Genomic DNA, 13,952 nt, shown 5'->3' on the forward strand with positions numbered 1-13,952 from the left:
GGACCAAGCATTGCAACAGGAGAAAGTAGAAAGGCAGGAGAAAGAAAGAAAACAAGAAATTGAATTGGAAATGAAGAAATTAGCAAGGGAGGAAAGAGAAGAGGAAAGAGAAAGAGAGAATCCCAGCATTCCCTTTTTGCTTGAAAGACTAGGGGGCAAGCTAACCGGCTCATCACGGCGGTCAATGGGCAGGGCGAGCCGGTAAGATCAGGTGAGAGGTGGAAAATCGGGTTTGCGCTGGTTTATCACCTCTCGCGATCTTACCGGCCCCAGATTATTGGCATGATCAGCCTTGAGCCTGGGGAAGGATACGAGGCTGAATTCAATATTTAAATTTGAATTTATATAGAATTAGTGAGCCAGAGACACAATCATCAGGGCTCATTTGCCTTTATACCCTCGCCTGTGAAGGTCCTCAGTGTTGAGGATCACATAAGAACATAAGAACATAAGAAATAGGAGCAGGAGTAGGCCATCTAGCCCCTCGAGCCTGCCCCGCCATTCAATAAGATCATGGCTGATCTGACGTGGATCAGTACCACTTACCCGCCTGATCCCCATAACCCTTAATTCCCTTACCGATCAGGAATCCATCCATCCGCGCTTTAAACATATTCAGCGAGGTAGCCTCCACCACCTCAGTGGGCAGAGAATTCCAGAGATTCACCACCCTCTGGGAGAAGAAGTTCCTCCTCAACTCTGTCTTAAACCGACCCCCCTTTATTTTGAGGCTGTGTCCTCTAGTTTTAACTTCCTTACTAAGTGGAAAGAATCTCTCCGCCTCCACCCTATCCAGCCCCCGCATTATCTTATAAGTCTCCATAAGATCCCCCCTCATCCTTCTAAACTCCAACGAGTACAAACCCAATCTCCTCAGCCTCTCCTCATAATCCAAACCCCTCATCTCCGGTATCAACCTGGTGAACCTTCTCTGCACTCCCTCCAATGCCAATATATCCTTCCTCATATAAGGGGACCAATACTGCACACAGTATTCCAGCTGCGGCCTCACCAATGCCCTGTACAGGTGCATCAAGACATCCCTGCTTTTATATTCTATCCCCCTCGCAATATAGGCCAACATCCCATTTGCCTTCTTGATCACCTGTTGTACCTGCAGACTGGGCTTTTGCGTCTCATGCACAAGGACCCCCAGGTCCCTTTGCACGGTAGCATGTTTCAATTTGTTTCCATTGAGATAGTAATCCCATTTGTTATTATTTCCTCCAAAGTGTATAACCTCGCATTTATCAACGTTATACTCCATTTGCCATATCCTCGCCCACTCACTCAGCCTGTCCAAATCTCTCTGCAGATCTTCTCCGTCCTCCACACGATTCACTTTTCCACTTATCTTTGTGTCGTCTGCAAACTTTGTTACCCTACACTCCGTCCCCTCCTCCAGATCATCTATATAAATGATAAATAGTTGCGGCCCGAGTACCGATCCCTGCGGCACGCCACTAGTTACCTTCCTCCAACCGGAAAAACACCCATTTATTCCGACTCTTTGCTTCCTGTCGGATAGCCAGTCCCCAATCCACTTTAACACACTACCCCCAACTCCGTGTGCCCTAATCTTCTTCAGCAGCCTTTTATGGGGCACCTTATCAAACGCCTTTTGGAAATCCAAAAACACCGCATCCACCGGTTCTCCTCCATCAACCGCCCTAGTCACATCTTCATAAAAATCCAACATGTTCGTCAAGCACGACTTTCCCCTCATGAATCCATGCTGCGTCTGATTGATCGAACCATTTCTATCCAGATGCCCTGCTATCTCCTCTTTAATAATGGATTCCAGCATTTTCCCTACTACAGACGTTAAGCTGACCGGCCTATAGTTACCCGCCTTTTGTCTTCTTCCTTTTTTAAACAGCGGCGTAACATTAGCCGTTTTCCAATCAACCGGCACTACCCCAGAATGCAACGAGTTTTGATAAATTGCAACGAGTTTTGATAAATGATCCCCATCAACAGCACAATCAGCTAGGGGTGCATGGTGCGATCGGCTATGGGTGGGAAGGGAGGAGTAGGGGTCAATATCCAGGGGGATGGGTGCCAATCATCGGGAAGGCCAGCAATTGGGGGCAGGGCAATATCCAGGTGTGGACGGGGGTAGATGACCGACAGAACAGAAAGATCAATGCATGCACAATTGCATTCTCTCGTGTGAGCAGCTGGCTTTCTGGCACGCTTAGGCCCCGCCCTCTCCTCCTGTGCATCATTTTTCGCACTAAGTGCTGTAAGATTTCATTTATGGCCCCGCCAAAAAAACACACTTGAAACTCCCATTTTCCTGCTCATTCGACGCTTAGCAACTTTTTGGTAAGATCACCCCCTAGGAGAGCCTGCATTGTGACATGCACTAATTTACATCAGAAAACCAATTCTTTGGCCCCAGTGTTCTATGCAGAGGCAATGTCCTTCGATTGCCACCCTGCTCCTATCTTTTTGTGCCACAATGAAGCTCTGCATTTCTGGCCAGGCCTTTTGATTCTAGCTTCTTCTGAAATGAGGAGCATATCTTCAATCCAACTATTTACTCATAGTGCTAGATCATCAGGGGAGACAGGTTATATTCTGGCAAATATTCATTTCCTTTAGTGAGAGTAATCTTCCATCCTTACCTGGTCTAGCCTACATATGACTCCAGATATACAGCAACATCATTGACAGTTAAATGCCCTCAGAAATGGCCTAATAAGGCAATCAGTTTAAGGGCCATAAGAGATGGGCAATAAATAAATGCTGGCCCAACCACATCGCCCACATCCCATGAACAAATAACAAAAATCACACTGGAAAGCTCTGGGACATTTAAACAGCTTTTTAATGGGTCAGTGAATGAGTAGGTGGGTAAGGTTGGGTGATATAAGCGGCTGGAAGGTGGGTGAGGTTAGAAGGTAATGGGTTATGGTGGCATTTGGGTAGGCTGGAAGATGGGTACGGTGGCAGGTGAGTAAGGTGATGAGATCAGGTCAGGTTGGGTTGGGAAAGTTGAGGGCCGGTGAGATTGGATCTAGTCACATTGATGTAGGGGTTGGATAGTGAGGTCAAGTCAAGGGAGAGTTGAAGAGTCGGGGGAGTAGGGTGGTGAGGTCGGGTCTGGTCGGGTGTGGGGGGAGGTTAGTAGGTTGAGGTGGGGGAAGGGTGCTATTTGGTCATGGGATTGCTGGTAGTGAGGTTGGATCAGAAGGTCAGATCGGGTTGGAGTGGGTAGGGCTGTACAGTGAGCTCAGAAGGTTGGGCCAGATCAGGTCAAAGAGACGTTGGAGAAGGTTTCAGTGATTGGAAGAGGGGTCAGTCTACAGTTACCCAGGAACTAGACTAAGCATTTTTTGTCTAATGATTCCTGGCTATCTATCCAGGTAAGTAAGTCAGAACTGTCCAAAATTTCTATAGCTCAGAATTGGAGACTGTTTCGGAGAATTCGCCATCAGAAGTTCAAACTCCCGATATAATTCCCATGGAGTCAGCTTGTTGGGATTCTGAGGGGTCCCAACGTGAATCTTGGGAGTTACATCCTGGTGGAATTTTGTAACCTTGCCCACAGCTGGGATTCTCTGGACCCACTGCAACGAATAGAGATTTGGCTGAGTGATAAATTCTCCATTCTCGCTGGCAGCGGTAGCAGGGCGTACGAGACCGGTGAATTTCAGCTCTGCTCTGACTATTTGGAGACTGGAAAATCTGGGTCTATATGGTTATGTACTATTTTAACATATTAAATGTTGACATATAAGTATAACTAAAAGAAGTGACAAACACGCACATATATGTAAGACATGCCATGTATAGAATCTGAACAGCTTACGTAGCTGAATAGAATTAATATTATAGTAATTAAGCCATACTGAGTTTGTTTTGCTTTATTATTGCAATGATAAGTACATGCTTCAGCTCAGAGTGTTTACTGCAAAGGTGAAGCAGTGACTCGCCCTTTAGAACATGCTCGGAGCTGTTGGCAGGTAATAATTAGGCTGTTACCTGGGAATTCATCATCATTCTCTTCCATCTCATTGTTGTTATTGCTGTTCCAGTTGCTTTGCTTGGCTTTTTCTGAAATGACAACCATGTTATAATCAGTACCAGATCCTTCATCAAGATTGCTTTGTTTTTGTTTGTAATTGGTAAAAGTTATTGTTAATTTTCTTTCTATACATGTTAACTGTATACTTAAATAAACTTTGTTTGATAAAAGCTCCTTAGTGGGACAGTTGTTCATACCTGAAGTGAAACAAATCATGCTTACTCTAGCCAAATTCAAAATGCAAAATTTATGATCCAGGCGAACTTCATAAAACACTTTGGAAGTGAATTGGCTAGACAGTATTTAAAAGTGGCACATATTGTGATGAAACAGGAAGCAGATAAAAAATCAAAAATTTGTACTTTTGCTAGTGGAGATAAGTATTACTATCAATGGTAGGTGAAACTTTAAAAGCAGGGTTTTGTGGGCCTTATAAAATTGAAAGAAAATTGAGTGAGATGATAGAAGGAAAACTCATATAATGTGCCATGTTAATATGCACAAACAATATTTTGATAGGGAAGGAAAGCAGAAGGAGAATGGGAAGCGGTTACAAATCATAGTGGAGAACCAAATCTAGATGGTTCTGAATTTGACATTCCTCAAATAGTGAAGAAGTTATTAAAAATTAGGTTAAATTATTGAGTTACCTTCCAGAGTAAAATCAAAATGACCTGAAAGAGTTATTAAATCACATGGAGAGATATGTGGGAATAAACTGGGAAGCACTAAAATAATTGTGAATGACGTAGTTGTAGAAAATGCTGTTCCAATTGAGCAATATCCGTATAGACTAAACCCTCTTAAATTGGCACAGGCTCAGAAAGAGAAGTTGATGTTTGCTCAGTCTGAGATGCAGTAGCCAAAAGTCTCGATCAAACATATAAAACTGGTGAAGGCGGAGGAGAACCAGTTTCATTGTCATTTTGAAAAAAAGAATAGTTGTTATAGATCTGGTAGAAAAAACAAGCTTTCTCTCTCACTCTCTCCAGAAGTTTTCTCAAAGCGCCAAGACTATTAGCAAAGGTTAAAGCAAGTGTGCCTGTGTTTTGCTAACTTTGTTTAAAGTGTATTTTAAGTCCATAAGAGAAATATTGCTTGATTGGAACTGATATGGTGATAAGTTAGAACTTAGAATTGTTTTCTTTCATTTTAAGGTTAAAGATTAAGCTAATTCCTTTGTTATAATTAAATTGTGTTGTTAAATAAAGTTTGTTTTGATAAAAGCTCCCTAGTTTGTCAGTAGAATAATGCCTGGAACAAAGCATCCCATCCTCACATTAATGCCAAATTAGAAAATTGTTGAGATCTAGTTTTGCTTCATAATGCACCTTGCAGTTTGAAATGGTACCCAAACAATACTACAAGCAGAAAAAGTTCTGACACTAGAAAGGGCAATCCAAATTGTTGACCTGCTAATGGACTTCTGTAAGACCTTGCATTCTTTCTCAATTTACAGATCGAAGAAAATAACAAGATAACTTCAAGTGATATTTCTTACGTTCTTCCCCATCCTTGTTCATGCCATTGTTCCCACTGTTGTTGTTGTTGTTGTTGTTGTTCCCACTGTTGCTGTGATTTCCAGTGTTGTTATTGCTGCTATTCCGAGCGCTGACTCCAGCTACAGCTAAGAAACAAGAAGTACTTTTATTCGAATCATTCTAGTAAAATTATACATATAATCAATTATAAATCAGTAATATAGGAGACTGAAACAAAATGAGTGGAAAAATACAGCAGGTCAGGATATCCACAAAGAAGCAAGTTAATATCTGAAGCATTGAACCAATATTTCTCTTCGGTGTTCACGCAAGGGGACATGAATATAGCTGAGGAGGACACTGGGTTGCAAGGGAGTAGAATAGACAGTATTACAGTTGATAAGGAGGATGTGCAGGATATTCTGGAGGGTCTGAAAATAGATAAATCCCCTGGTCCGGATGGGATTTATCCAAGGATTCTCTGGGAGGCAAGAGAAGTGATTGCAGAGCCTCTGGCTCTGATCTTCAGGTCGTCGTTGGCCTCTGGTATAGTACCAGAAGATTGGAGGTTAGCGAATGTTGTCCCATTGTTTAAGAAGGGGAACAGAGACTTCCCCGGGAATTATAGACCGGTGAGTCTCACTTCTGTTGTCGGCAAGATGTTGGAAAAAATTATAAGGGATAGGATTTATAGTTATTTGGAGAGTAATGAATTGATAGGTGATAGTCAGCATGGTTTTGTGGCAGGTAGGTCGTGCCTTACTAACCTTATTGAGTTTTTTGAGAAAGTGACCAAGGAGGTGGATGGGGGCAGGGCAGTGGACGTGGTATATATGGATTTTAGTAAGGCGTTTGATAAGGTTCACCATGGTAGGCTTCTGCAGAAAATGCAGATGTATGGGATTGGGGGTGATCTAGGAAATTGGATCAGGAATTGGCTAGCGGATAGGAAACAGAGGGTGGTGGTTGATAGTAAATATTCATCATGGAGTGCGGTTACAAGTGGTGTACCTCAGGGATCTGTTTTGGGGCCACTGCTGTTTGTAATATTTATTAATGATCTGGATGAGGGTATAGTTGGGTGGATTAGCAAATTTGCTGATGACACCAAAGTCGGTGGTGTGGTAGACAGTGAGGAAGGGTGTCGTAGTTTGCAGGAAGACTTAGACAGGTTGCAAAGTTGGGCCGAGAGGTGGCGGATGGAGTTTAATGCGGAGAAGTGTGAGGTAATTCACTTTGGTAGGAATAACAGATGTGTTGAGTATAGGGCTAACGGGAGGACTTTGAATAGTGTGGAGGAGCAGAGGGATCTAGGTATATGTGTGCATAGATCCCTGAAAGTTGGGAATCAAGTAGATAAGGTTGTTAAGAAGGCATATGGTGTCTTGGCGTTTATTGGTAGGGGGATTGAATTTAGGAGTCGTAGCGTTATGTTGCAACTGTACACAACTCTGGTGCGGCCGCACTTGGAGTACTGTGTGCAGTTCTGGTCCCCACATTACAGGAAGGATGTGGAGGCTTTGGAGAGGGTGCAGAGGAGGTTTACCAGGATGTTGCCTGGTATGGAGGGGAGATCCTATGAGGAGAGGCTGAGGGATTTGGGATTGTTTTCGCTGGAAAGGCGGCGGCTAAGAGGGGATCTTATTGAAACATATAAGATGATTAGAGGTTTAGATAGGGTGGATAGTGATAGCCTTTTTCCTCTGATGGAGAAATCCAGCACGAGGGGGCATGGCTTTAAATTGAGGGGGGGTAGTTATAGAACCGATGTCAGGGGTAGGTTCTTTACCCAGAGGGTGGTGAGGGATTGGAATGCCCTGCCAGCATCAGTAGTAAATGCGCCTAGTTTGGGGGCGTTTAAGAGATCCGTAGATAGGTTCATGGACGAAAAGAAATTGGTTTAGGTTGGAGGGTCACAGTTTTTTTTTTAACTGGTCGGTGCAACATCGTGGGCCGAAGGGCCTGTTCTGCGCTGTAATGTTCTATGTTCTATGTTCTATGTTCTAATATTTCAAAAGGGACTCGGTAGTTGGACACATGACTGAAGAGGGATGAAGGAATAATTCAGTACAATTCAGTACAATACATTTCAGTACAATAATTCAGTACCTATCTTAGTTCTTCTATGAATACCAAAACAGAAAATCCAGATTTTAAGCTACAAATTTCAAGACTATCTACGCCACTAATGAGAGAAAAGTCACACTATTCCTGTCCCAGTGCTGGCGAAACCTGTACACTGACTCTCTCCCTGTCCCAGTGCTGGCGAAACCTGTACACTGACTCTCTCCCTGTCCCAGTGCTGGCGAAACCTGTACAGTGACTCTCTCCCTGTCCCAGTGCTGGTGAAACCTGTACACTGACTCTCTCCCTGTCCCAGTGCTGGTGAAACCTGTACACTGACTCTCTCCCTGTCCCAGTGCTGGTGAAACCTGTACACTGACTCTCTCCCTGTCCCAGTGCTGGTGAAACCTGTACACTGACTCTCTCCCTGTCCCAGTGCTGGTGAAACCTGTACACTGACTCTCTCCCTGTCCCAGTGCTGGCGAAACCTGTACACTGACTCTCTCCCTATCTCAGTGCTGGCGAAACCTGTACACTGACTCTCTCCCTATCTCAGTGCTGGTGAAACCTGTACACTGACTCTCTCCCTGTCCCAGTGCTGGTGAAACCTGTACACTGACTCTCTCCCTGTCCCAGTGCTGGTGGGAACTAAAACAATAATCCAGGACAAAATGAACAGTTATTGTGTGGATTAACTGAGAGTGGAGATATGTTAAAGGCTAATCATGTTTAAATTACTTGCTTTGGAAAGGCAAGGACTGATTAAGGATAGTTAGCATGACTGCTTGTGGGAAATCATGTTTTACAAATTTGATAGTGTTCTTTGAAGGGGTGACCAGGAAAATAGATGAGGGCACTGTGGTAGATGTAGTCTACATGGACTTTAGCAAGGCTATCGGCAAGGTACCGCATGGTAAACTGGTCAGTAAGGTTAGATCACATTGGAGAACTAGTCAATTGCAGACAAAATTGATTTGCCGGTAGCAACGGGTGGTTGTAGAGGGTTGATTTTTCAGATTGGAGGCCTGTGACCAGCGGTGTGCCGCAGGGATTGGTGCTGGGTCCACTGTTATTTGTCATTTGCATTAATAATTTGGTTGAGAATTTAATAGGCATGGTTTGTTCATTTGCGGATGACACCAAGATTGGCGGCATAGTGGACAGTGAAGAAGGTTATCTAGGATTGCAACGGGTTCTTGATCAATTGGGTCAGTGGGCTGATGAATGGCAGATGGAGTTTAATTTAAATAAATGCGAGGTGATGCATTTTGGTAGATCGAACCAGGGCAGGACTTACTCAGTTAATGGTAGGGCATTGGGGAGAGTTATAGAATAGAGAGATCTAGGGGTACAGATTCATAGCTCCTTGAAAGTGGAGTCACAGGTGGACAGAGTGGTGAAGGAGGCATTCACTTTGCTTGGTTTCATTGGTCAGAACATTGATTACAGGAGTTGGGACCTATTGTTGAAATTGTACAAGACATTGGTAAGGCCGCACTTGGAATACTATGTACAGTTCTGGTCCTTATAGAAAAGATATTATCAATCTAGAAAGAGTGCAGAAAAGATTTACTAGGATGCTATCAGGACTTGGTTTGAGTTATTAGGAGAGGCTGGATCAACTGGGATTTTTTTCTCTGGAACGTAGAAGGCTGAGGTGTGATCTTATAGAGGTTTATAAAATAATGAGGGACATTGATCAGCTCGATAGTCAATATCTTTTCTTAAAGGTAGGGGAGTCTAAAACGAGAGGGCATAGGTTTAAAGTGAGAGGGGACAGATACAAAAGTGTCCAGAGGGGCAATTTTTTCACACAGAAGGTGGTGAGTATCTGGAACAAGCCGCCAGAGGTAGTAGTAGAGGCGGGTACAATTTTGTCTTTTAAAAAAGTGTTTAGACAGTTACATGGGTAAGATGGGTACAGAGGGATATTGGCCAAACGCGGGCAATTGGGACTAGCTGAGGGGTTAAAAAAGGGGCAGCATTGGATAAGTTGGGCCAAAGAGCCTGTTTCCTTGCTGTAAACCTCTATGACTCTATGACTTTATTTCAGATAATTGTGAGGTGTTGCATTTTGGTAAGACAAATCAGGGCAGGACTTTCACAGTTAATGTTAGGGCCCCGCGGAGTGTTGTTGAACAGAGGGGTGCAGGTACATTGATAAAAGCAAATTACTGTGAAAGCTGGAATCTGAAACAAAAACAGAAAATGCTGGAAAATCTCAGCAGGTCTGACAGCGCCTATAGGGAGAGAATCGAGTCAACATTTCGAGTTTAGATGACTCTTCACCAGAACTGAGAGCAAAGGGAATCATGGGAGATTTATATTATGAGGGCGGAGAGAGATTGGACAAAGGGAATGTAAATGAGGATACAGAAGGCTGAGAAGGTGCTAAAAGTGTCCATTAAGTGATCAGAATGCGCGAATGGCAGAACAGAGGTGCAGATTGTTAAAGGACTGCCTGAGGAATGTGGCAGTTACCCTGAAAGGGCGGGGGCAGTGGAAAAATGGAGGTGAGAAAGATGGATAATAAAATGGATAAATGAGATGAAACATAATGAAATAAAATAAATGGGAACGGGGTGAAGGAGGAGAGAGTTCATACTCTGAAGTTCATACTCGGTAAGGGAATTAAGGGTTATGGTGATCAGGCGGGTAAGTGGTACTGATCCACGTCAGATCAGCCATGATCTTATTGAATGGTGGGGCAGGCTCGAGGGGCTAGATGGCCTACTCCTGCTCCTATTTCTTATGTTCTTATGAAGTGGTTGAACTCAATGTTCAGTCCGGAAGGCTGTAAAGTGCCCAATCGGAAGATGAGGTGCTGTTCCTCCAGTTTGCATTGGGGTTCACTAGAACATTGCAAAAGGCCATGTGGGCAGGAGAGCAGTGTGGTGTGATGAAGTGGCAAGTGACAAAAAGGTCTGGGTCCTGCTTGCGGACAGACCGAAGGTGTTCCGCAGAGCGGTCGCCAGTCTGCGTTTGGTCTCTCCAATGTAGAGTAGACCGCATTGGGAGCAGAGAATGCAATAGACCAGATTGAAGAAGGTGCATGTGAAGCACTACTTCACCTGAAAGGGTGTTTAGGACCTGGGACGGTGAGCAGGGAGGAGGTAAAGAGGCAGGTGTTGCACCTTCTACAATTGCATGGGAAGGTACTGTGGGCAGGGGTGAGGTGTTGGGTGTGATGGAGGAGTGGACCAGGGTGTCCCAGAGAGAACGGTCCTTGCGGAATGGTAACGGGGGAGGGGGGGTGGGGGGGGGGGGGGGGTGAGGGGAAGATGTGTTGAATAGTGGCATCATGCTGGAGTTGGCAGAAATGGCAGAGAATGATCCTTTGAATGTGGAGACTGGTGGGGTGAAAAGTGCGGACAAGGGGGATCCTATCCTGGTTCTGGGAGGGAGGGGGTGAGAGCAGTGGCCTGGGGGATGGGTTGGACACGGCTGAGAGCCCTGTCAACCACAGTGAATGGAAAACCATGACTGAGGAAGAAGGAAGACATATCGGCAGCGCTATTTTGGAAAGTGGCATCATCAGAACAGATGTGGCGGAGGCAAAGGAACTGAGAGAATGGGATGGAGTTCTTACAGGATGCAGGGTGTAAAGAGCTGTAGTCAAGGTAGTTGTGGGAGTCAGTGGGCTTGTAATGGATACTAGTGGACATTTTATCACCAGAAATGGAGACAGAAAGGTTAAGGAAGGGATGGACCATGTGAAGGTGAAGGTGATAGAGGGGAAGCAAAATTGATAACTTTTTTCAGGTCCAGACAAGATCCAGACTATGGGCCTCAGGTATTTTCTGGGATTGTTTTATAACCCTGCGTTGTTTGGAGGAACACTGGTAGGCAGATCATATGTTTTGGAGTTATTTTACCTTCCTAGTGAATTTAAGATTTCAAGTTTTGTTTGGCTGCTGGCTTCAATTTAGTTTAGAAAGGAGTGGACACCAGACTGAGAAGCAGTGTTTCTCTCTCTCTCCTTGGTATTGGAAATTCTGCTCGTTAGCTGAAAGCAAGGCTTCTTGCCTTCATGGACTGAAAAATCTGCTGTTGGTGGTTAGCTTGCCAAGAGCCTCTCTCCCTGGTGTTTTGGGAAGCTTTCAATACATTTCCACTGGCAGGTGAAACTAGAACCAGGGGGCATAGCCTCAAAATAAGGGGAAGCAGATTTAGGACTGAGTTGAGGAGGAACTTCTTCACAGAAACGGTTGTGAATCTGTAGAATTCCCAGCCCCAGTGAAGCAGTTGAGGCTACTTCATTGAATGTTTTTAAGGCAAGGATGGATAAATCTTTGAACAGTGAAGGAATTAAGGGTTTTGGTGAGCGGACGGGTAAGTGGAGTTGAGTCCACGAAAAGATCAGCCATGAGATAGTGCCAGAGGACTGGAAAGTGGCGAATGTTGTTCCTCTGTTCAAGAAAGGAAATAGGAATGAATCTGGCAATTATAGGCCAGTTAGTCTTACTTCGATGGTCAGTAAGTTAATGGAAAAGGTCCTGAGGGATAGGATTTACGACCATTTAGAAAGATGCAGCTTAATCCGGGATAGTCAACACAGATTCGTGAAGGGTAAGTCTTGCCTCACAAATTTGATTGAATTTTTTGAGGAGGTAACTAAGTGTGCTGATGAAGGTAGAGCAGTTGATGTCATATACATGGATTTTAGTAAGGCATTTGATAAGGTCCCCCATGGTCGGCTCATGAAGAAAGTAAGGAGGTGTGGGATAGAGGGAAATTTGGCCGATTGGATAAGTAACTGGCTATCTCATAGAAGTGGAGATGCCGGCGTTGGACTGGGGTGAACACGGTAAGAAGTCTCACAACACCAGGTTAAAGTCCAACAGGTTTATTTGCATCTCTTTAACCTGTGTTTAATCCTCCCTCCACGCACATTGTCTGTACCTTTAAGATCTGGCTGGTTGTAGGGATTCGCATTCTAATCAGTATTCTGTAACTTGATTTTGTGTCTCTGTGCACTGTTTGAGAGACATTTCCACTCCATCTGACGAAGGAGCAGCGCTCCGAAAGCTTATGGTATTTGCTACCAAATAAACCTGTTGGATTTTAACCTGGTGTTGTGAGACTTCTTACCGTATCTCATAGAAGGCAGAGGGTGGTGGTGGTGGATGGAAAATTTTCAGACTGCAGACCAGTTACCAGTGGTGTACCACAAGGATCAGTGCTGGGTCCTTTGCTATTTGTGATTTTTATAAATGACTTGGAGGAGGGGGCTGAAGGGTGGATCAGTAGATTTGCTGATGACACCAAGATTGGTGGAGTAGTGGATGAGGTGGAGGGCTGTTGTAGGCTGCAAAGAGACATTGATAGGATGCAGAGCTGGGCCGACAAATGGCAGATGGAGTTTAACCCTGATAAGTGCGAGGTGATTCATTTTGGTAGGACAAATTTGAATGCAGATTACAGGGTCAAAGGTAGGGTTAGAACGTAGAACATAGAACAGTACAGCACAGAACAGGCCCTTCGGTCCACGATGTTGTGCCGAGCTTTATCTGAAACCAAGATCAAGCTATCCCACTCCCTATCACCCTGGTGTGCTCCATGTCCCTATCCAATAATCGCTTAAATGTTCCTAAAGTGTCTGACTCTACTATCACTGCAGGCAGTCCATTCCACACCCCAACCACTCTCTGAGTAAAGAACCTACCTCGGACATCCTTCCTCTATCTCGCACCATGAACCCTATAGTTATGCCCCCTTGTAATAGCTCCATCCACCCGAGGAAATAGTCTTTGAACGTTCACTCTATCTATCCCCTTCATCATTTTATAAATCTCGATTAAGTCTCCCTTCAACCTCCTCTGCTCCAGAGAGAACAGCCCTAGCTCCCTCAACCTTTCCTCATAAGACCTACCCTCCAAACCAGGCAGCATCCTGGTAAATCTCCTTTGCACTCTTTCCAGCGCTTCCACATCCTTCTTATAGTGAGGTGACCAGAACTGTACACAATATTCCAAATGTGGTCTCACCAAGGTCCTGTACAGTTGCAGCATAACCCCACGGCTCTTAAACTCCAACCCCCTGTTAATAAAAGCTAACACACTATAGGCCTTCTTCACAGCTCTATTCACTTGAGTGGCAACCTTCAGAGATCTGTGGATATGGACCCCAAGATCTCTCTGTTCCTCCACAGTCTTCAGAACTCTACCTTTGACCCTATAATCCACATTTAAATTTGTCGTTCCAAAATGAATCACCTCACATTTATCAGGGTTAGACTCCATCTGCCATTTTTCAGCCCAGCTTTGCATCCTATCTATGTCTCTTTGCAGTCTACAACAGTCCTCCACCTCATCCACTACTCCCCCAATCTTGGTGTCAACAGCAAATTTACTAATCCACCCTCCAGCCCCCTC

At 44.5% G+C, this 13,952-nt stretch overlaps 1 protein-coding gene across 2 annotated transcripts in view; it reads right to left on the reverse strand.

The window, feature by feature from the left end:
- The window catches only part of LOC144501157 (integrin alpha-E-like), a 377,113-nt gene that overhangs the window by 275,174 nt on the left and 87,987 nt on the right, over window positions 1-13,952 (reverse strand). For both annotated transcript variants that reach the window (XM_078224555.1, XM_078224556.1), the window contains 2 exons: window positions 5,535-5,660; window positions 3,991-4,062 (listed from right to left, as the gene is read on the reverse strand). In XM_078224555.1, the coding sequence (XP_078080681.1) occupies window positions 3,991-4,062; window positions 5,535-5,660 (198 nt within the window). The remainder of the gene's footprint in view (window positions 1-3,990; window positions 4,063-5,534; window positions 5,661-13,952) is intronic.

Source organism: Mustelus asterias, chromosome 12 (assembly GCF_964213995.1).
Source record: "Mustelus asterias chromosome 12, sMusAst1.hap1.1, whole genome shotgun sequence".
NCBI classification, from domain to species: domain Eukaryota; kingdom Metazoa; phylum Chordata; class Chondrichthyes; order Carcharhiniformes; family Triakidae; genus Mustelus; species Mustelus asterias.